This window comes from Nyctereutes procyonoides, unplaced genomic scaffold (assembly GCF_905146905.1).
Source record: "Nyctereutes procyonoides isolate TBG_1078 unplaced genomic scaffold, NYPRO_anot_genome, whole genome shotgun sequence".
NCBI classification, from domain to species: domain Eukaryota; kingdom Metazoa; phylum Chordata; class Mammalia; order Carnivora; family Canidae; genus Nyctereutes; species Nyctereutes procyonoides.
In genome coordinates this window covers 17,649,545-17,674,770 of record NW_026575020.1, presented here as the reverse complement: position 1 = coordinate 17,674,770, position 25,226 = coordinate 17,649,545, and the positions used below count along the sequence as shown (strand labels likewise).

Here is a 25,226-nt window from a genome sequence, read left to right as displayed (position 1 = left end):
AAAAAATGTGTCTGTTGGCCGTTTGTATGTCTTCTTTGGAGAAATGTGTCTTCATGTCTTTTGCCCACTTCTTGACTGGATTTTATGGTTTTTGGGTGTTGAATTTAATAAGTTCTTTATAGATTTTAGAAATTAGCCCTTTATCTGATATGTCATTTGCAAATATCTTCTCCCAATCTTTTCACTTTCTTGATAATGCCCTTTGATGCACAGAAGTTTCCAATATTGATATAATCCAATTTATGTATTTTTTCTTTTGTTGCTTGTGCTTTTGGTGTCATATCTAAGAATACTGCCAAATTCAGGGTCCTGAAGATTTCTCTATATTTCCTTCTAAGAATTTTACAGTTTTAGATCTTATATTTAAGCCTTTAATCCATTTTGAGTTAATTTTTACATTTGATATAAGATAGGAGTCCTACTTCATCTTTTGCATGTGAACTTTCAGTTTACCCAGCCCCACTTCTTGAAGATACTCTCTTTCCCCCCCATTGAATAGATTTGGCAACTTTTTTGAAAACGAATTGTTCATAGAGGTATGTGTTTATTTCTGGAATCTGAATTCCATTCATTTATATATTTGATGTTATGTCAATATCACAGTGTTTTGATTAAAATTGCTTTGTTGTAAGTTTGCAGTTGGGAAATGTGAATCTGCCAAGTTTGTTCTTTTTCAGTACTGTTAGGCTATTTGGAGCCTTTTGCAATTCCATTTAGGAATTAGGTTTGCTTTTCATTTCTGTAAAAAAGGGGCAGAAATTGATATTTTGATAGAGATTGCATTGTTCTTGTTAATGAAATTGCTTCCTTAATTTCTCTTTTTGTGATTGATAATTACTGTTTTATGTGTTGATCTTGTACCCTGCAACTTTCCTCAGTTTATTCTAGTTCTAGTATTATTTTGTGGTTTCTTTGGGACTTTTAAAAATATATTTGATCATGTTGTTGCCTGCGAATAGAGTTAGTTAGTAAAACTTCTTTTCCAATTTAGAAGCCTTCTATTTCTTTTTCTTGCCTAATTGCTTTTGCTAGGTCTTTCAATACAATGTTGAATAGCAGTGTTAAAAGTGGACATCCTTTTCTTTTTCCTGATCTTAGGGGGAAGACATTCAGTCTTTTGCCATTGAGTATAATGTTAGCTATGGGTGTTTCATAAATGCTCTTTATCATATTTGGAAATTTCCTTTTATTGCTAGTTTCTTATATGTTTTTATCATGAAAGGATGTTGAATTTTGGGAAATGCTTTTTCCGTATCAGTTGAGATAATCATGTATCCCCCTACCCCACATTCCATTAATATGGTGCTGATTGTTAAGGAGTTTATTATTTAATTCCACGTATTTGTGGCCCAGTGATTATTTAAGAGGTTATTGTTTAATTCAACATATTTGTGAATTTCCAGTTTTCCCTCTGGTTTTGATTAACAATTTCATTCCACTTTGGTTAGAAAGCTTGTTTTCATTGTTTTTAAATTTATTGAGACTTGTTATGTGGCTAACATATGGTATATCCTGTAGAACGTTCCATGTACACTTCAGAAGAATGAGTATTCTGTTGGGTGGAGTCTTCTATAAGTTGGTTATGTTTAGTTGATTTGTTTTTTTTTTAATTTTTAAAAAATTTTTATTTATTTATGATAGTCACACACAGAGAGAGAGAGGCAGAGACATAGGCAGAGGCAGAAGCAGGCTCCATGTACCGGGAGCCCGATGTGGGATTCGATCCTGGGTCTCCAGGATCATGCCCTGGGCCAAAGGCAGGCACCAAACCGCTGCGCCACCCAGGGATCCCTGTTTAGTTGATTTGTAATGTTGCTCATAAGCTGTGTTTATTTTTCTTCATCCTTTTTTAAATTTTCCTCTGATGTGTAATTTCAGTTGTCTTATTTTCAAGTTTGCACATTCTATCTTCTGCCTATTCTGATATTCAGATACACACTTCTGAAACCTTTAGTGTGTTTTCTATTTTCATTATTGTACTTTTCAGTTTCATTATTTCTATGTGGTTTCTGTTTCGTAATTCCTAGATCTTTATTGATCTCAGTTTGTTAGTTTATCTTCCTCTCTGTATTTTCTTTTAGCTCTTTGAGCATGATATTTAAGTCAATTGATATATATTCTTTGCATACTAAGTACAATGTCTGGGTTTCCTCAGTGTTAGTTTCTGTCAGTTTGTTTCTATGAATAGGCTATACTTTACTTTCCTGGTTCTTTGTGTGCCTTGTAATTTTTTGTTGAACAGTGGGTATTTGAATAATGTAATCTGCAACTCCAAACATCAGATTGTTCTCCTCTCTGGAGTATGCTGTTTTGACCTGCATCCAACCATTGTTTAGTGGCTTTTTCTAAACTCTTTTTTGTAAAGACTATGTCTGTCTTACATGATTACTGAAACCTCTGTTATCTGGCAATTGGACAGTGATCTGACAGAGATTTGCTTAAATGGCAGACACAAACAAGAAAAATATAAATAAGATTTGCATATTTGTACTGAGCTGGGATGGTCCTTGAGTGTGTAGTGATAGCATCTGTAACACTTCCTTAGCCTTCATCTCCAGCTTGTTGCAGAGTCAAAGACTTAGCCAGAGATACAAATTGTGTCCTTGCAATTTTTTTTGAGCAAGCATCTGGCTCTGGGCATGTGTATTATATTCTTGATTACCCCATATATCATTCAGTGTACACACCCACACCCACACACATATTTTTTCTTTCTTTTTCATTTTATTTTTATTTTTTCTTTATTTTATTGCTTTTTAATTTAAATTTTGTTTCTGGAGTTTTCTTTTTTTAAAAAATTATTTTAATTCTAGTATACAGTGTTATATTAGTTTTTGTACAATATAATAATTCAGCCTGATTTTTCATGTAAAAGAATTGGCTTACCTGATTGTGAGTGCTCACAGGTAAGAAATAAGGTAGGCTGGCAGGCTGGAAACTATCAGGCAGGGATTGATGCTACAGTCTTTTTTTTTTAATATTTATTTTTATTTATTTATGATAGAGAGAGAGAGGCAGAGACACAGGCAGAGAGAGAAGCAGGCGCCATGCCCGGAGCCCGACGCGGGACCCGATCCCGGGACTCCAGGATTGCACCCTGGCCAAAGGCAGGCGCGAAACCACTGAGCCACCCAGGGATCCCCCGATGCTATAGTCTTGAGGCAGAATTTCCTCAGTACTATATATTTTTATAAGTTGAATCTATGTTCAGTTCTTTTTATCTGCTTTTTTCCATTTTATCCCTTATCTATCTATCTATCTATCTATCTATCTATCTATCTATATATCAAAGCAAATGGTAGGTATTTGTCCTTTTAATGGCTGAATAATATTCCATTGTGTGTGTGTGTGTGTGTATGTATATATACCATGTCTTCTTTATCCATTCATCTGTCGATGGACATCGAGGCTTCTTCCACGGTTTGGGTATTGTGGACATTGCTGCTATAAACATTGGGGGGCAGGTGTCCCAGTGTTTCACTGCATCTCTGTCTTTGGGGTAAATACCCAGGAGTGCAATTGCTCTGTCGTAGGGTAGCTCTATAGAAAAATACATACCTGATAAAGGACAGTTTCCAAAATATATAGAGACCTCTTAAAACCCAACTATAAGAAAATGAAAAACCTGATTAAAAATTTGGCAAAAGATCTTACCTCAAACATAATATATAGTTGTCAAATGAACATATGAAAATATGCTCTAGGGGCAGCCCTGGTGGCTCCGCGGTTTAGCGCCGCCTTCAGCCCAGGGCCTGATTCTGGAGACCCAGGATAGAGTCACACGTCAGGCTCCCTGCATGGAGTCTACTTCTCCCTCTGCATGTGTCTCTGCCTCTCTGTCTCTGTGTGTGTCTCATGAATAAATAAATAAAATATTTTTAAAAAATGCTCCATATCTTATATCATCAGGGAAATTCAAATTAAAACAACAATGAGATGCTGCCTCACACTTATTAGAATAGCCAAAATCCAGAAAACTGACAACAACAAATGCTGGTAAGATTGTGAGCAACAGGAACTCTCATTCATTTCTAGTAGGAATGCAAAATAACAAAACCACGTTGATAGTTTGGCAATTTCATACAAAGCTAAACTCTTGCCATATGATATGATCCATGAAATTACTTTGCTTGGTATTTACCCAGAGGAGTTGGAGATTTATATTTGCACAAAATAGCGCACACAGATGTTTATATTAGTTTTATTTATAATTGCTAGAACATGGAACAATCAAGATATCTTTCGGCAGATGAATGGATAAAGAAACTGTGGTACATCCAGGTAATGGAATGTTAATCAGGACTGAAATGAGCTATCAAGCCAGAAAAAGAAATGGAGAACAGTTACAAATGCACATTTCTAAGCGAAAGAAGTCAGTCTGTAAAGGCTACATCCTCTATAAATTTAACTCTACTTTCTAGGAAAGGCAAAACTATGGAGATAGTAAAAAGATTAGTGTTTTCCAGGGGGGTTGAAGGAGAGATGAATAGGCAAAGCATACAGGAATTTTAGGGTAGTGAGTCTGTTTTTCATGGTAGTATAATATTAGATATATGTCATTATAAATTTGTCTAAAACCATAGAATGTACAATACCAAGAGTAAGCTGTGGACTTTGGGTGATTATATGTCATTGTAGGTTCATCATTTATAGTAAACATCTTATTCTGATGGGGGATGTTGGTAAAGGGTAGTCTGTGCATGAATGATGGGAAGATTATATGGAAAATCTTTGTATCTTCTACTCAATTTTGCTTGAAACAAACTGCTCTAAAAATAAGTATATTTATATTGGCAATATTTTTTAATGTGTTGAATAGTATTACAGAGAAACTAAGAAATACTGGAGTAGACAAGATATTTAGATGGAAATATTTATAATATTTTCAGTATTTTTTCTTTTAAGAAATCTGTTGTTTTATAGTTCCTTACTGATTAATTTAACCATTGCATTTTCTTCTTTCTTTTTTTTTTTTTAAGATTTTATTTATTTATTTAAGAGAGAGAGAGTGAGAGACAGCAGAGTAGGAGGGAGGGACAGAAAGAAGCTGGCTTCCTGCTGAGCAGGGAGCCCAACTCAGAGCTCCATCCCAGGACCCTGGAATCACAACCTGAGCCAGAGGAAGATGATTAACCAGCTGAGCCACCTAGATGCCCCTAAGCATTGAATTTTCAATAATGGAAGCTTTTTAAAAAAATTTGCTCCTCAAATAGTTCTCATCAACGCACTTCACTGAAATGAATGAACTATGTAAATACCATCATCGCATTGACTGTGGGAGGACTTTTCCCTCCCTAATAAAAGCTTAATAATTTACTTCCTGGGGGGATCCCTGGGTGGCTCAGCGGTTTAGCGCCTGCCTTTGGCCCAGGGCATGATCCTGGGAGTCCTGGGATCGAGTCCCATGTCCTCCTTGCATGGAGCCTGCTTCTTCCTCTGCCTGTGTCTTTGCCTCTCTCTCTCTCTCTCTCTCTCTCTCTCTCTCTCTCTCTCTCTCTCTCTCGAATAAATAAATAAATAAATAAAATCTTTAAAAAAAATTCCCTCCTGGATATAGGTCATGGGTACACTAGGTAACAGATTATTCTGATACAAAATTTTTCAGCTTTTGTTCTTGGTTACTCACTATAAAACAAACTACTTAGATAAAGAGAAGGTTAGTTAAGGACAGTTGTGTTCATTTCTATTTTATATTTATCTTGAAAAGTAACTTTACACTATGCATGTTGATATCTATGTATTAGAAAGACAGATGCTGGGACCACAATTAGAGTTTCTGAACCAACCATTTATAAATAAAAATTGCATCATTCCTGCCTTTTTTTTTTTCCAGCTTCTGTTTGTTTGCACTATGTTGTTACATTTTAAATTTGGCTCTCAACATTTCTATGTGGAACTTTTTTTCTTAAAGCATTAATTAGGTTTATTGTAAAGTTAAGTCATAGCTTTATATTTAAATATCAGATGCAAACCTGTAAAAATGTTGAACCATTTGAGTTCTAGAAATCTAATGAAGACTCATTCTATATACAACTTTCTTGTGGCACTGTCTGTTGTATACTAGAGTGCAAAGTAAAAGCTTATTTTGTGTCTATATACTTTAGTTTTATTTTAACACGTGTCCTTTCGCATGCATACTGCTGATGTTATGAAAAGCTTTCTCATCAGCCTATCCATGAGGAAAATTAAGATTGTCTTGCTGTGTCGCAGGGAAATAGTCAAGGCTTTTAAAAGGAGAGAAAATAGAGAACAAAAGGCTATGTCAGGCGTGTATACAACTGTGTTATTGGCAAATAGCATGACTCCTTTATGAATGTATGACTTTCTGAAAACTCTTGTTTTAAAAGAATTATCTTTTTCTGTTAGACATTGAATATGTTTTTTCCTGTATATAAATAGATTTTTCAATTCTACCAAATCTTGTGTGGTCAACTCTAAATTGAGCCTTCATAGCATTTATTTTGTCCACTTCTATTAAAAGTTTTCTGCAGAAGAATCTCAGTTGTGACATTGTATGGATGCCAGTGAAATGATCAGAATTCATGTTTCTAGTGTACTGTAGCTATAATGAGCTGCTAATTGAAGGTGACAAGCTGTTTTTCCTTCCCAGTTGGTCTGGCAAAATGTTAGATTTCATTCATTATTAACTCATTGCTTCTCAGCAGAGGACTGGATTAATTAGTTGGGAACATTAAGAAAAGAATTTTTGCCTTGTGTCAGTTTGAGAGATTGAAGTTCAGGTTTTATTAGGTTTTTCCCCACCTCCAGTTTTGCCAGTTGTACACAGTTGCGTAAGCACCCTCCATAATCAAGACACAGCACTGTTTCCATCACCCCCCAAATCTTTTCATAGCACTTAACTCTTTCCCTGTCCTGTGGCAACCACTGCTCTGCTTCCTATAATTATAGTTTTCCTCTTCTACCTTTTCCTTGAAAGGGACCTATAAAGTATGTAACTTTGTATCTGGCTTTTTTTCACTTCATAATGATGTTGAGATTCATTTATGTTGTTGTATGGATAACTCATTCTATAATATTGCTGAATAATATTCCATTGCCTCAATAATCACCATATATGTACTCATTTATTGGTCTACATTTAGGTGTTTTGTTATTATGAATAACAGATTACGTAGACATGATATATGGTAGGCTACGTTTAATGTATAAAAAGCTGCTAAACGGGGCAGCCGGGTGGCTCAGCGATTTAGCTCTGCCTTCAGCCCGGGGTGTGATCCTGGAGACTCCGGAACCCATGTTGGTCTCCCTGCTTGGAGCCTGCTTCTCCCTCTGCCTGTGTCTCTGCCTCTCTCTCTCTGTGTCTCTCATGAATAAATAAATAAATGAATCTTTAAGAAAAAAAAAAGCTGCTAAACTGTTTTTCAAAGTGACTGTACTATTTTGCATTCCCGACAGCAATTGTTTTAATTAGTTTGCATCCTTATGTTACCAGTCTTTAAATTTTAGCCATTCTAGTGAGTGTAGTGATATCCCTTATTGCCATAGTGGTTTTAACTTGCATTTCTGTGTTCAGCATCTTTTCAAGTGCTCAGTTGCTATCTCTATATTTTCCTTGGTAAAGTGTCTTTAAAAATATTATGGCCCTTAAAAAAATGTGTTGTACGTATTGTTATTGAAATATAAGAGTTCTTTTTCTGAATACAAATCTGTTGTCAGATACATCTTTTGAAAATATTTTCTCACAGTATGGGACTTGCTTGTTTATAATTTTGATAATTTTATGTTAGTTATGTCTGTTCATGCTTTTTTTCTTGTTTAAGAAATAGATTTTATCTAAATTTTCTTCTAGAAGCTATTTGGTTCTTATGTTTAGTTCTTATGTTCTTAAGCTGTGATCTAATTTGAGTTAATTTTTCTATATTACTTAGGGGAAAATTTAATTCCTTCCTTGCAAATATCTAGTTTTTAAAAGCAACATTTGTTCAAAAACTGTTCTTTCATCACTTACTTATATGGTACCTTTGATGAAAATCATTTGGCTGTATGTGTGAGTTTATTTATGGACTCTGTTCTGTTCCCTTGACCTATATTATGCTCAGACTAGTGTCATAATACCTTTTTTTCCCTTAAATCGAGATATAATTGCCATATGACATTATATTAGTTTCGGGTAAATGATATAATGATTTGATATTTGTAAATACAGGAAAATGATCACCACGGTAAGTCTAGTTAACATTTGTTACCATACAATTACCATTTTTTTCTTTTGATGGGAACTTTTAAGATCTACTCTCTGAGCAACTTTTAAATATATAATATGGTATTGTTAACTATAGTCGCCATGCTGTAAATTATATCTGCAGGACTTGTTAATCTTATAATTGGATGTTTGTTCCTTTTGGCCATCTTCTTCCATTTTGCACACCCCTACCTTGGCAACTCCTAGTCTGCTCTCTGTATTGATAAGTTTAGGGTTTTTTTGCTTTTTAAAATTCCACATATAAGTGAGATCATAACACTATTTGTCTTTGTCTGACTTACTTCCCTCAGTATAATACCCTAAAGGTCTATTCATGTCGCAAATGACAAGATTTCCTTTTTTTAAAAAAATGCCTAGATAATATTCCATTGTGTATCTATAGCTGTATCTATCACATTTTCTCTATCCATTTATCCATTGATGGACACAGGTTGCTTCCATGTCTTGGCTGTTATAAATAGTGCTGCAATGAACATGGCAGTGCACAGTGTGTATTTTTGAGTGAGTCTTTTTTATTGTTGTTAAGTACCCAGAGGTGGAATTGCTGGATCATATGATAGTTCTATTTTTACTGTTTTTTTTAAGTTTTTATTTAGTATGATATCTAAACATTTTTGTTTAAATAATTGATAGAATTTTCAAAATGAAACCATTTTTGAGGATTTCACTGTAAGAAGTTTTAAATTTTGAGGTCAATTTCTTTTATATAAACACTGGGATATTCAGATTATTTCTTTATAGATTGATTTCAGAAAACTAGCTTTTAGTTCCATAGATTTATTTTTCTTTTGCTTACTCTAGTTTCATTTTATTGGTTTCATATCATATTATTAATTCCCCCATTGTACTTTATTAGATTTAACTTGCTTTTCTTTTCCTACTTTGTTAAGGTGGAAACATCAATCTCTCTCTGTTCTAGTTTCGAGAACCAGTGTCTTAATTACTATCCTTTCCAGTATAAGTTTGATCATGTGGATGTATATTTATATACATTGTAGAATGAGGTCTCATTCTGGTGGATTTTTTATTAGGGTAGAACTGTGTAAGTTTAGAAAGTCTGTCAGCCTATGGTATATACTTCAATGTATTTGCCTTGCTTTTCTTTTTGTGTAAATATGTCAAAATCTTACTGAATCTGAGGTATTCAGTATATTCATTTATTCAACATATATTTTAAAATTTTACTTTATAATAGTTTGTGCTTAATTTATAAAAATACAGGTACTATTGTATTAGTGACCTAGATAAATTACTATATTAATTAACAGTCCATGTTAAGAATGCATATATTAATGGTTCATCTTTATTGTAGGGTTGTCTTTTTTTTTTTTTTATAAGATTTTATTTATTTATTTCAGAGAAGGAGTGAGAATGTGCAAGCATGAGCAGGGGTAGGGGCAGAGGGAGAAGCAGACAGGGAGCCTGACTATAGGGATTACATGTGGCTCAATATCAGGACTCTGGGATTGATGACCTGAGCCTAAGGCAGATGCTTAACCAACCGAACCAGCCAGGTACCCCCTATTGTGGGGTTGTCTTTATATGTATTTTGACATACAGATTTGTATTATTGAGTTTTATACTTATACAGTCAAGTTCTTAGCCAGTATAATGACAGCTTTATTTCTTCCTTGTAGTAATTCTTTTCTTGCCTTATGTACAGGACCTTCCATATTATGTTGAGTAGATATGGTTCAATAATGAATATTCTTGTCTAGTTCCTGGTTTTAAAGATTTTCAGAGTTTTGCCATTATATATGATTGATAGTTTTTATTTTACTTATTACAGTATTAGATTAATGAAATGTTTGTCATGAATAAGTTTTTAATTTTATCAAATACTTCTGCATTTATTAAGATAATCTTATGATTTTTCTTTTCTGTAGTAATATTTTGGTGAGTTTCATTTTCTTTTCCCTAATTTTACATTTCTGAAATGAGTTGATTGGGATATAGTATGATTTTTTAATAGTTCAAATCAATTTCCTTATATTATGTTAATTAGGGGTTTTACAATCATATTAATAAGAAAATGTAGGGGCGCCTGGGTGGCTCAGTCAATTAAGTGCCTGCCTTCGGCTCAGGTCATGATCCCATGGGATCGAGCCCTGCTTTGGGCTCCTTGCTCAGCAGGGAGCTTATTGCCCTCTGCCTCTGTTGCTCCCCCTGCTTGTGCTCTCTCTCTCTGTCAAATAAATAAATAAAATCTTTAAAAAGAAGAAGAAAACGCAGAGTTTACTGGCCCTCCCATGTTTTAAAAAATAATTGCTTTTGTCTTTTTTTTTTTTTTTTTTTAGCACTAGTCCACCTTACTGTTGTGTAGATCTATATTCACTTCGTACTGGGGAGATGGTCAAGTCTATTCAGTTTAAAACACCTATCTATGATCTCCACTGCAACAAGCGGTAAGCATTTCTTAATGTGTTTCTTGTTTAAGGTAAGGTACCTCCTGGACATATAGAACTCTACTAGTATTATTCACCGTCTTTGACTTATTTTTTAAAGAAGTCACAAAATACCTCTCAATTCTGCCAGATGTAGTAGCTGTTAAGTTTCTGAATTAATGTTTTCAAACTTCTAGTCTTGACCCATTAATAGTGAATTAAGTTTAGTGAGTCATAACTACCATTTAAAAACAGAAATGGAAAAAAAATAAATAAAAACAGAAATGGAAAAGAATAAAAGGTATCTGAGCAAATGTACAAAGGTTAAGTATTGCTTTGTGGAACTTTTTGCATGTATAACGTAACTTTTTAATATGTAGAATGTATGTGCTTCTGTGGTATGATACAAACTATAACTTTCCTGTTAGCATTCATCAAAACAAAGCATATTCTGAACAATAAAAGTGGCTTTTAAATATTGTTATTTCTTTATATTTCATAGTAAAGATAAAACCTGGACTAGATAGATTTTTCTTTCTTAAAATGTGTTTTGTTGAAATCTCTAGGAAAATACTTGTATCTGGGTTGAACCTGACCTAATGATAATGAAGAATTAATTTATAGCCACTGAACGTTAGGGGAGGAAGGGGCTTTAAGAATCTTCTGTTCCAAAAAACCCCCCAACATTTCCTTTTATATTTGAGAAGAAGCTATAGCCCTACAGTGGTAAATGTCTTGATCTAGGTCATGGATGAAAACTGTAAATCTTACATCTTATCAAAAAGCAAATACATGGAACATGGAAAACACAATAATTTATGGTGTGTCAATATAAAATAAATTTTGTAATAAAAGACTCTCTGGTTAGATTTTAAAGGGATTCAAAGAGTGACTCAGAAAGGTAAAGACATACCTGACAAATATAAACTAAAAGGACATGTGGGCTTTGATACTAATGATAAAAGTATTCGAATTCAAGTACAAAAACAAGAAATAGGACAAAGAAAAGCTGTTCAGTGATAGTGTGCAGTTCATAGTGAAGATTTAATTATTATGCATATTTATACTTCAAGTAATATTGAACTAAAAATTATAGGAAACAGAAATATTATTGCTGGGATAATGTAATTATCCAATGACACATCAAATTATTCAAAATCAACATTATTGAATGGATGGATCCAGTGGGTAATATATTTAACCTGGGAAAATATAATGTAAGCTCTTCTTCAAGTGTCCTTTGTGCTCTCAGAAAATAGATTACTTGCATTTTTAGCCAAATGGAGACTTGAATACACTTGAAAAGGGAGGTTAAGTACAAATAAGATTTTTACATCCCAATTTACTTGTATTACAAATACACAAATATGCTAGAAAATAGAAAAAACACAGTGCAGTTTAAAAAAAGCATTTCTTGCATTATTTTTTTAAACTCTTATTGTAAATCTGCATTTGTTCCAAGTACTGTGATTCTGGATGATACAGTTAGGCCAACTTTTCTTATAACAAATATTTTTGTGTTTATTACTTTTAATTTTAGCCGTGAAGTAATGAGCACATTTACTATTTTAACAGATATAAATTAACTTGAAAATTAATACAGTTAATCTTTTCATAGTCGTAAGTAATGATTGTGAAACTTGTGAGTAGGAGTAAAAGCAGACAAAAGTGATTTATGAATATGAGATGTCATTAATGAAAAGCGATTATGAAATTCTCTGGATATTTGGTTGATGTAGCAAAGGTTCATATTCTCTCCTTTTTTTAAGAAAAACGAAGATATGTTCAAAAACAAAAAAAATCTGTTGATTTATGTAATTTTTAGAAATTGATTTTTCACTTAGAAGTTGCACGAATTCAGATGTGGTAAGAGTTAGAAGAAAAGCCATACTGTGGGTTTCAGGATACTGCTTAGCTTTTGCTTTATAAAATGTCAAACCTGATTCACCAGGTCTTTCCCTGGTTAATTCTGTAGTTGGTTTGGCAGATCAGCTGTATGGCACAGTCTTTTGGACTTTGCAATATTCATAATAAATTAAACCATCCTGGTGGAAATGATTTTGTATGTTACTATATTATGGGGACGGGCTGCTTGATTATAAGAATACCTTTTCATCTCTCTTTCTGCATTTCTCTCGTTTGAGTTTGTCACCTTCTTATTATGGATTCCCTAAGCCTTTTAACCTGGGTCTGATGATTGGTTGGCTCCTTACGTTAAGTGCCATGACAGAATCATTTATTATGTGTTGTCAGCTGTGTTAAGGATTTTGTTCTGCATTAGCAAATGAACAAGATTAATAAAGCATGGATGTTAAAGACAACATTTTCTTTTTTTCCCCACTCATCATTAACATCTGTTACTCAGATTTACCTCCCCCAAATTTGGAAAAAATACTCTGAGTATGTTAAGTATTTCACAATTATAATCTTTTATTTGATTATTAAAATAACTTTGAAATTTGGATCTCTATATTAATGTTATACAGGAGAAATACTCTAAAACAGAATTAATAAAATACATTTTGAATGTATTTTAGAAATTTTGATTATAAAATATTTTATAACTAAATTATTTTCCTAATTTTTTTTACGAATCTTGGTTCCTGGAGAAATAATAGTTCATACGGATTCTGATTAATTTTTAATATAGTGAGTCAATCAGAAATGACTCATTTATATTGAATAACAGTTATCTGAGTTTGCTTTCTTTCTTTTTCTCTGGTGTTAGGAAATTCAGCAATCATTTTAAGTGACAGGGTACATAAATCCATTTTATGTTTAATTCCATGACTTTGAGCCAGCACTGGAAAAACACTTTTAGTAAATAGCCAGCAGTTTATTGATTTCATACATTCCTGATGAAGATAGATTTATTTGATTTATACTGAATGCAAATAAAATTTTATTTGGAGGAAAATAATATTTTGAGCTGTAGTTCTGTGACTTTTCTTCTTCTAATCATGTCCCTCTTGATTATGGTAAGGATTTTATGGTTCTGTTTTTACATTTTAAGAGGCTGATGTTTCTTGCCTAAATTGCATTGGTAGATACTTCTTTAAATCTAATGATTTAGCTTATTTATGATTTAACTTACAGAATTTCACATTCATTTTTTTGTCGTTTTTTTTCCCCTCTAATTTTAGGATCCTCGTTGTAGTCTTGCAGGAGAAAATTGCTGCCTTTGATAGCTGTACTTTCACAAAAAAATTTTTTGTCACAAGTATGTATCAACTTGGTTTATTTCTATAATATGCATTTGAGTTTATACTTTTGATAGAATCATCAAACTTATTGATTGTAATAGTAACATCAGTATTTTGTGGTTATTCAATTATTGTGATATTCCTGTGTTTTCGTGGATCTCTGACTATCTAGTTTTATGGTATGTATTTACAACCCACAACACATTTTTTTTACTGTTATTGAGCAAGCCTGGTACTGTGTTGCCTCAGTTTCTCCTTGTGAGTAATTTGATTAAGTTAGCTTCATGTAGTTATTTCCTACTCTCAAAGCCATTGTTAAGTTACTTCATTAACATAACCTACTTAAAAAGATAACTGGATTATCATACCTGAGGGATTTAAAACTTAGAGAAATGGGCCAGTCTTTCTTCCTCTCCTTCCTTCTTCTTCCATCTCCCACAACTTGTAGTACTGTTTGAAAGTGCAGGAATAAGTACAGAATCTGGAGCCACACACATACTCACTAATTGGCCAGCTGATTCTTTTTATGAAAGGATTTGGTTCATGCACTTATAGGGGCAGGCAAGTCTAAGATTTGTAGGGCAGGTCAACAGGGTGGAGATTCCAACGAGAAATGAGTCCAAAGTAAGCCTGGAGTTAGAATTTTTTTTTTTCACTACACTAGCAAAACAGTAGTTTTCATTCTTATCTTTTATATGTTAACTTCTGTTTGGTGGTTCTTCTCCCACCAAAGCTCTAGCTGTTTTTTCCAAAGAGTCTGATTATGCATGTACTGCAGAGTTGGTTTTGTTAGAACAGATCTGTTTTGTTACAAGTAGAGAATCTGGCTATATTGCTGTCGTTCTTGAAATATCAACTATTTACATACTTATTCATTAATTGTTTACTTAATATCTACTATGTATTAACTCCTGGGTAGTAGATATTATCTTATCTGATAAGAGATCAAGTTCTTGAGATAACTAATACAGTATAATTTATATGTAATTATAAACATATATAATATATAACACATAATTCATAATTTATTATAACATAGTTTATAATTTGTTAGACTAGGAGGAAGAATATGACAACTTGTCTCCTTGAACTTGTGATTTAGTGTCTCAGAGGTCGACAAAGATAATAATGGAGTTCATTTTTACTGAAATATTTTTTGTTTTCTCACAAGGCCTAATGTATACCATTCATATCTCTAGCCCCTGGGACATTAAACTAACACAGTATAGGCTCTCATTAAATATTTCTTGAATGAATGAGTACATTAATCCAGCTGTCATTGATTTTATGGTGATCAGATATTTATTTATGGTTAATAATTATTAAATGTAGATCATTAGGCAGGATATTATATTGTCACATTCTATATGTAAGAAAATAAGTTTCTGAGTATATATTTGTTAATAACATCTTCATTCACAAATGTATTTTATACACAATATGGGAAACTTTGGATATTACGTGGCCTATTTTAGCATATTTTTCTCAGACAGGTCTTATGCATTAATATATTTATATTACTCATTATTATAATTAAAACAATTAGAGAAATAGAATGTGTCTAAGGAACCATATGTGAATCTATCCATTACCTCCATATATGTGGACTACAGAGCAATGATTCAGGATAGAGTATGAACACCTCAGCCAGATTCAGATACCAGGTTTTCCTGAGCATTTATCTCACATTTTATCAGTGGTCTTCTCTTCTTCATCATTAATCAAAGATATGTGTGTCTTGGCTTCTGCAAGTCAAATATCTCAGTTGTGACTCCATAGTAATTTTACACTAGAGTCTTTATTTCTTGGTAGCTGCTTTTACCTTTTAAAATAAAGTCAGGAGCATAGAGCTACTTTCTTTTTTCTTTTTAAAACATACTAACAGCTTTTGCTGCCTCGGCTGAGTGTAAAATTGAAGGAAAAAATTCCAAATCATTATATGTTAAGGTAGCTTATTTAAATGACAACGTATGTCTTGAAATTTAAACCTTATTTAAACATTAGGCTCTACTGAACTGTGTATGTTGAAAGTGATACTGTACTTGCCAATAGATCTGTTTCTTTCTTTGTAATAAGTGTTGGGTATCAGTGTCTGAAGAGAAGTTAATAAATACAAATAAGTTACTAGAAATCTTTATCTTATAGAGCACATTTAAAATGTAGTTTTTTTGGAAGTAGGTACAAAATATAGATTTTCAGTAATTAAATACCCAGTATAGAATTTTAAAAGAAAAATTAAGCTAATTATATGGGAACAATTTAAAATCATTAGATTTAAAAATTTTTTTAATTCAAGTATAATTCAAGAACATACAGTGTTCTATTAGTTTCGGGTGTACAATATAGTAATACAGCAATCCTATACATTACTCAGTGCTTATCATAACAAGTTCACTCTTTTTTAAATTATTTTTATTGTTTTAATTTTTTTGAAAGATTTTGTTTATTCATGAGAGAGAGAGAAAGAGAGAGAGAGAGAGAGAGAGAGAGGCAGAGACACAGGCTGAGGGAGAAGCAGGCTCCATATATGGAGCCCCACGTGGGACTCAATCCTGGGTCTCCAGGATCACACTGAAGGTGGCCCTAAACTGCTGAGCCACCGGGACTGCCCAACAAGTGCACTCTTAATCCTTTTACCTCTTTCACCCATCCTTTCCGCCCCCTAGTTTGTTCTTTGTATTTAAGGTTTTTTTTTTGTTTGTCTCTTCTTTGATCATTTGTTTTGTTTCTTAAATTTCACATATGAGTGAAATCATATATTTGTCTTTCTCTGACTTGTTTCACGTAGCATAAAATCACTAGATTTATGTATTGAATTTATAATTAGATTTGAAGTATGCAGGCTTTGTAATTTTTGATGCATTGAGATGAGAATAGACCTTTTAGAGTACTCTGTTTTATTGGAGAAAATGGACAAAATTATACGATAACAGTAACTTTTAAGCTTAGATGGTCTAATAAAATTTTGCATAAAATGATGTAGATATACCTTATGTCTTTAATTGTATATCTCTTACATATGAATGACATTTGTTTCTACTAACATGAATGTTATGTAACAGATGATGGAAATGTATTTGTTTCATTTTTTTTTCAAGTTCTTATTTAAATTTCAGTTAACATACAGTGTAGCATTAGTTGCAGCTGTAGAATTTAGTGAATCATCACTTACAATAGCCAGTGCTCATCACAAGTGCTGTCCTTTATACCTATCACCCATTTAATCCATACCCCTGCTCATCTCCCCTCCAGTAACCATCAGTTTGTTTGCTATAGTTAAGAGTCTGTTTTCTGATTTGCTCTCCCACCCCCATGTTCATCTGTTTTGTTTCTTAAATTCCATCTGAATAAAATCATGATATTTGTCTTTATCTGACTTACTTTGCTTAGCATAATACTCTCTAGCTCTATCCCTGTCATTGCAAATGGCAAGATTTCATTCTTTCTGATGGCTAAATAATATTCCATTATATATATATATATATATATATATATATATATATATATACACACACATACACACCACATCTTCTTTACCCATTTATTAGTCAATGGACATTTGGGCTCTTTCCATAACTTGGGTATTGTTGGTAATGCTATAAACATTGGATTGCAGTATCCCATCGAATAAGGACCTACATATAAGAATTTTTTTAAAAACCTATAATACCATAGGCTATAAATACAATTTATCTTTTAAAAAGCTTTGTTTTTTTATATTGACAATATTTGCCAGTTTTCTGGAGGAATATTTTGCAGTTTGAGATTTTGCAATAGAAGAATTTGTGGAATGTTCTGATTTGGGTCCACTGACAGATTTTCTGTCTGACAGAAAAAAGCAAATACATTAAACTCTTGAATCATTTGGCAGAATGAGTATAGAAACCGGCACATTGTCCAAGAATGCAATTAAAGAAATTTCATATATTCTTGGGATTTTACTGTAATTTTTACTATAGCTTCCCAAACCATTTATAGTGGAAATAGGAATGAAAATATCTTTAAGCAAAAGAAGAGCAACTATTCTTAGTTTTCATTCTTACTTGAAATTATGAAGTTCTTGCAGAAGATAATTTTTTAGATGTGTTTTTGATTTTTAATAATTTTTCTTATTTGATAAACATTTAGTGATAAGGTGAAAATATTGTTTTATTAAGTTACTAGTGCCATAGAAATACTATTTTGTCTCCTGTGAATGTCACTTAATTTTTTTTTTTAATTTTGAGAAGTACATACTGTTATTTAAAGAAAGTAGTAGTATAATGAACTGCCATGCACTTACCCAGTTTCAACAATTATCAATTCATGGACAGTCTTTTTCATTTATACCTTTCCAAAAGTCATTACCAAATGATATAATTTATCATCAAAACTGAGGTCTTTTGATTTGAACAAATGCCATACTTAATTTAATTCTGATCAAGTCTGGTAAACATGTATAGTAGAAATGTCCTGGACCAATAGGAACATGTATCTTGTACATTTCCTATCATCTAAACTCCCAAGGTTTTTCACACACAAAAACCTTTATCAATATCCAATATCCTTGCTAACTCCTTATTTCTACAATTCCTTTTCATGCATATGCATATGCCACATTTACTTTGAACTCCATTATTCTCTTTCTTTGCAGGTGCACTGTTGCTTTATTTTCCTTTTTTTTTTTAAATTTTATAAATTAATTTTTATTGGTGTTCAATTTACCAACATACAGAATAACACCCAGTGCTCATCCCGTCAAGTGTACCCCTCAGTGCCCGTCACCCATTCACCCCCACCCCCCGCCCTCCTCCCCCTCCACCACCCCTAGTTCATTTCCCAGAGTTAGAAGTCTTTATGTTCTGTCTCCCTTTCTGATATTTCTCACACATTTCTTCTCCCTTCCCTCATATTCCTCTCTGAATTGGTCTTTACACTAACACCTTTCCTTCCTAAAATGTCTTGATCCTGCATTTCTAGGCTCAGTGTCTGTATTAGTTCTAATGTGAACTATTTCCTGACACCTTTAGCTTAAAGCAACCTCGCCTTCTTTTAAGTTTCCAAAGATAGCAATGCCCAAAGTCTGTTGGCAGAACACTAGACCTTCAACATACTGTGGGAATCAGGATGCTCTCATCAAATATACTCAGGAAATGCTTGCCTATTGGAGAATGGCAATGGTGACTGGTATTTTAATCTGCTTAAATTTATTTACTGCATTTCTGTATTTCTTATGTTTATTTGATTACAGACCTCTTCTATTACTCAACACCCTTTGGGAATGCTTTTATTACATGTAATCTTTGCCTCTGTTAAGACACTTAACTTTCTACGTTATTGTATGCATTTTCTGTTTATTTGTTCTATCTTTGCCACTAGACAATGATCTCCTTGAGAGCAAAGTTATTTAGCTTGATTTGGATGAAAGTCTAAATGGAAAATATAGCATATCCATTATATTCTAGCTAACTTTAAATATAACTGATGTTTATTTTTGCTTCTTGTAAGAATAAAACTCAATTTGCTGAAGATGAAAAACATTTATCACAACTGTTTTCTGGTTTCACAGTATCAGGGGGTCCTTTTCCAAGATGTTTAGTTAGCTAGAATAGTTTAGAATGTAGTGCAACTCTGTTACAAGTCATCACATGAGGAAGAAAATTGTTAATTTAGGATTAGTATTGATCTCCAGGAAAAATTATATATAGGTCTGAGCTGGAAATTAATAGTGTTTGGTGGATATTTTAAAAAGTGAATATATATATGTATATATGAGTGAAGTTTCTCCTACATATTGTGTTGGACTAAATCCAGAAAATCTGAAATTTGAAAATTATGTGTTTATAGTCACTGCTCTTGAGTATCTGTCCAGTATCTGTGGAGTATTTCCCCTTTTAGGAATAGGAGCTTCTGTTTTATGAGCCTTTAGGAAGTACAAACTATTAGTGAAGTCTGATAAAAATGAATGGGAGAGTGAATCATTATTACTCTTTCTTTTTTTTTATTACTCTTTCTTAATGCCTTTGTTCTTTGTTTTTTTAGTTGATATCCTTTGGGACATTTATTTATTTGAAAGAGAAAGCACAAGCAGGGGAAGGGACAGAGAGAGAGGCAGACTCCCCACTGAGCAGGGAGTTCAACTTCATGAGGCTCAATCCCAGGACCCTGGGATCCTGACCTGAGCAGAAGGCAGCCGCTTAACCAACTGAGCCACCCAGGTGCCCCCTTTGGGACATGTTTGTCATGTAGTCCTAAATGCTTCCTTCTGCATTGCTGGACCACTGAATAGTTGAAATAAGTATTATTAAAGTATTAGGCTCTCTTCTATTCTGTGAATTGTTCATTATAAGAAGAGATCTAATTGGATCAGCAGTGTTTATAGTATTGCAGTCAGGTGCTTTATAAGTGACATACTGTTTCATTAGTAAGTCCTGGTCAAGTGGCTTGAGGCCCCCAGAAGTGAATTTTTAGTTATTCCTGATCCATTAGGATTATCACCTCTTCTTTCAGTGTAGTATTTATAAAATGGCTCTCATGATTTGAGGATGCTGTAACACTTATTTAGTGTGTATTTCATTAAATCTGAAGTGTATGTTACTTAAAACATTGAATAACAGGCTAGTATAAAAGTACAACTATCACTTCTGTGGATAAAAGAAATAAGTGTAATAAACTGTGTATTAGAATGCAGTGATATCTTTTGAGGACAGATGTTTAATATAGTTGTTAGAAGGCAGGATAGTACACAGCTTGGGAGAAGAGGGCTGGAAAGGTATATGAGAGGGCTTTTGGATTTCTATAATGTCCTGGGATTTTGTTTGTTTTGTTTTGGGTACTGCTTATGTATGTATATGTTCACTTTGTTGATTTGGGTGCTTCTGTATGTATATTATATTTGAACATATAGTTTACATAAAAACAGAGTTGAGGAAGCATTGATAGCAGTGACCACACACAAGTTTGTGATTTTTCTCCTTATCCTCTGAGTACTATCTGTTGTAGCATTCCACAACAGCTCTTCCCAAACTCTTCATCTGTGAATCCTGGACCTATAATGGTAACATACCTCATTTGTATTTGTGTTAAGAAGTAGCTCATTGTTAGTTACATATTATTTTACTTGACTGGAAAACCCTAGAGATTGGATTTATGTGAGTGACGTAGGGTTGGTAAAGTTGATGGTATTTGGCAAATATTTGTATGAAGGAATTTAGCTTCCTGTCTCTGAGAGCAGCTTCACCTAAAGTGATTTATATCAACACATTGAACAAAATTTAGCATAGCCTGATATTTAAGATCAAGGAACAAATGAGCCATTTTCTAACATGAAAGAAGCTTCTTTTTCTTTAATTACTGCATATTCTCCCCACCCCCTTCCCCTACCCAGACTGAAACTTTTAGCAGGTGGAAGAGTCATGTTTCTCTCAATTTGGCTAGCCCATGTATATAAGCCAGTTTGCCTGAGCACTAAAAAGATGTAGCTGAGCCGGTAGGCACACTGAGAATAGTATTTATTGTAGCCCATTTGCTTGTGCCACATTTTTTCTCCAGTGATTGGTTTCTAGTTCTTGAAGAATTAGAACCGACTGAAGCCTACATAGAATGGCAAATTCTCTCCCTAATGAAGATATTGTTTTGATCACACAAGCATTTAATTTCCAAAGTAGTTTGAAAAGCTCTTGTATAATACAATTGTGAGTGCCTCAGTTATGTATGAATACAATAATGGGACTGTAAAATAAGTAGAGACAGCTGTGTCCATCAGAGAAAGCATCATGGGAATTTATGCCAAAGGGTGGAAGGATCAGGTAAAGAGAGCTGATAGAAAAGTGGAGAGGGAATGCAGCCAATATGATGAGAAAGGAGACACCTTTGTATTTGCCTGTATAGAACCGTGGCCTTGAGCAGCTGTCTGATGTGGAAATTCAAAACCCATGTATGATGAAGAAAACAAAAGACAAGAACTGATAGATGTCATTAGCAGTCATTTCCAGTGTGCTTAAATTGAAAGTTAGATATGAAGTCTCTGGAGAGACCAAAGGATTGTACAGTAGGTAACTCCAGTGGCCTTTGTTTTTACCTTGAGGAGGAAAATTTATTCCTTTTAATCCTAATGTTATTTCTTAGTGTTATTATGTGCATTCCTCATTTATGTTAATGATTGGTAACAAATATAAGGAGTTAATTTAAAGGATCCTAAAAATGCAAAATTATTTTTTAATTTTGGAAAGAGGGGGTTTCCCTTTAAAAATGTTTAGAATCAGGGGATCCCTGGGTGGCTCAGTGGTTTAGCGCCTGCCTTTGGCCCTGGGTGTGATCCTGGAATCCTGGGATCGAGTCCTGCATCAGGCTCCCTGCATGGAGCCTGCTTCTCCCTCTGTCTATGTCTCTGCCTCTCTCTTGTGTGTATCTCTCATGAATAAATAAATAAAATTAAAAAAAACGTTTAGAAGCAAATATGTAACATTTATTAGGAGAGATTGGCAGGTTAAGGTGAGATCTAAGCTCAGTTCAGGTGCTTGGTACATAGTGGGCACTCAGTATGTGTGCAGTGAAATAACTTGTGATTTTCCTATCCTCTCTGCATAATTCCCACCCATTTAACCTTACACTGGCTACACTGGCTGTACTTTCAAATTCATGATATGTTTGGGGTGCCTGGGCAGCTCGGTTAAGCATTCACCTCTTGATTTCGGCTCAGGTCATGATCTCGGGTTCATGAAATTGAGCCCCGCTTTGGGCTCTGTACTCAGTGGGGAATCTGCTTGAGATTCTCTCCCTCCTTCTACCTTTGGCCTTCACCCCATGCTCTCTCTCTCTCCCTAAAATAAATAAATCTTTAAGAAAATTCATGATATGTTTATGTACGTGAAAAATAAATCAGAAAGCTCATGGAATGTGGAATGTAAGATAGTCAAATAAATCCTGAAGTGTTGTTTAAATATTTTATGTGCTTATATGTCTTTCTGGAGAGAGTGTTCATAGTTTTTTTCTGGACTTCATAGAATACATGGTCTTTTGTGACTGGTATCTTTTACTGAACATAGATAATCATAGTTTATGTTGTAGAATCTATCAGTTCTTTTTTTTATTTTTATTGTTTTATAGTTAAACATTTTTTATTTTGTACCGTCAAACAGCAGTTGCCATTAGCTTTCTAATCCCCTCCATCTAAAATACTTCAATAAATGAAATACAATATTCCTAAATATTCCAAACTTCCTTAAATAGATCCCCAAGTTATATTAAATGGGTTATAGAATCCAAGTTATTTACACTTTAAATTTTTTTTAAAAAATTTAAATTAATTAACATTTAGTGTATTATTAGTTTCAGAGGTAGGGGTCAGTGGTTCATCAGTCTTATATAATAATCAGTGCTCATTACATCACGTGCCATCCTTAATGTCCATCACCCAGTTACCTCATCTCCCTCCTCTCCCTCCCTCCACTAACCTATCAGTTCTTTAAAAAAATTTTTTTAGGGACTCCTGAGTGGCTCAGTTGGTTGAGCATCTGACTTTTGGTTTTGATTCAGGTTATGATCTCAGGATGGGGAGATTGAGCCCTGCATCGGGCTCTATGCTTAGTGGACAGTATACCTCTCTCCTCTCTCTTCCCCCTCACCAAAATGAACAAATCTTTAAAACAATTTTTTTAGAGACTATTTTTTTAGAGTGGTTTTAAGTGCACAGCAAAATATAACAGAAGATACAGAGATTTAACCATCCCCACACATGCATAGCCTCCCCCATTATTAGTGTTACTCACCAGAATGGTACATTTGCTATATTGATTCATCATTATCAACCAGAGTTCATAGTTTACTTTAGGGTTTAGTCTTGGTCTTATACATTCTGTGGATTTGGATAAATGTATACTTGACGTATATCCATTACTGTATTTTTCACTGCCCTAAACATCCTCTGCTCTGCCTGTTCATCTCTGCCCTCCCCATTTCCCCAGCAACCACTGATCTTTTTGTTATCTTCATGGTTTTGCATTTTCTAGAATGTCATGCAGTTGGAATCGTATAGTATGTAGCCTTCTCAGATTGATTTCTGCTTAGTAATATGATTCAAGTTTCTGCCATGTTGCTACTCAACTTCAAAATTTGCTACTATCAAGCTACAGTAATCAAGACAATGTGGTACTGGCAAAAGAATATACAGTTAGATCAGTGGAACAGAATAGAGAGCCCAGAAATAGATCTTTGACAAAGGAGCAAAGGTGTAGTACAAGAGAGGAAAGAGAGTCTCTTCAACAAATGGTACTAGCAAACTGAAGCTAGACACAGACCATACATACTTTGCAAAAATTAACTCAAAGTGGATCACAGACCTAAATGTCATACAAAAGTATAAAATTTGTAGAAGATAATGTAGGGAAAATCTAGATGACCTTGTACATAGTGATGACTTTTTAGATATAGCACCAAAGGCCCAATTCATGAAAGAAATAGTTGATAAGGTGGGATTCATTAAAATTAAAAACTTATGTTCTGCAAAAGACACTGTTGAAAGAATGAGAAGATAAGCCAGGGACTAGGAGAAAGTCTTTATAAAAGTCACATCAAATAAAGGACTGTTATTCAAAATACACAAAGAATGCTTAAAACTCAACAAGAAGAAAAGAAACCACCAAGTTAAAAAATGCACCAAAAACCTTAACAGCTCACCAGAAAAGATACATAGATGGCAAATAAGCATATGAAAAAATTTCCACATCATATATTATCAGAGAAATTAAAATTAAAAGCAACAATGAGATACTACCACATGTCTATTAGACTGGTCAAAATACAGAACACTAACAACAAATGCTGATAAAGATGTGGAGCAGCAGGACCTCCCATAATATTGCTGGTGGGAATGCAAAATTATATAGTCATTTTTTTTAAAGATTTTATTTATTTATTCATGAGAGACACAGAAAGAGAGAAGCAGAGACACAGGCAGAGGGAGAAGCAGGCTCCATGCAGGGAGCCCAATGCAGGACTTGATCCCGGGTCCCCAGGATCACACCCTGGGCTGAAGGAAACCACTGAGTTACCCAGGCTGCCCTATAGCCATTTTTTTTTAAAGATTTTATTTATTAATGAGAAACAGAGAGAGAGAGAGAGAGAGAGAGAGAGAGAGGCAGAAACATAGGCAGAGACAGATGCAGGGCAGGGAGCCCGATGTGGGATCAATCCCAGGATTCTTGGATCACTCCCTGGGCCGAAAGCATTCACTCAACCACTGAGTCACCCAGGTAGGTGTGTCCCTGATATAGCCATTTTGGAGGATAGTTCAGCAGTTTCTTAAAAAACTAGACATACTCTTACCATGCAACTTAGCAATCATATTCCTTGGTATTTACCCAAAGGAGTTTTAAATTGTCCACTTAAAAAATTTGTACACAGTTGTTTATTGCACCTTTATTCACATTGCAATTA

General features: G+C 33.8%; 1 protein-coding gene across 8 annotated transcripts in view; it reads left to right on the top strand.

Annotated features, from left to right (window-relative positions):
- The window catches only part of BCAS3 (BCAS3 microtubule associated cell migration factor), a 594,925-nt gene that overhangs the window by 124,456 nt on the left and 445,243 nt on the right, over positions 1-25,226 (top strand). For all 8 annotated transcript variants that reach the window (XM_055337273.1, XM_055337276.1, XM_055337244.1 and 5 more), the window contains exons 8-9: positions 10,522-10,629; positions 13,752-13,828. In XM_055337273.1, the coding sequence (XP_055193248.1) occupies positions 10,522-10,629; positions 13,752-13,828 (185 nt within the window). The remainder of the gene's footprint in view (positions 1-10,521; positions 10,630-13,751; positions 13,829-25,226) is intronic.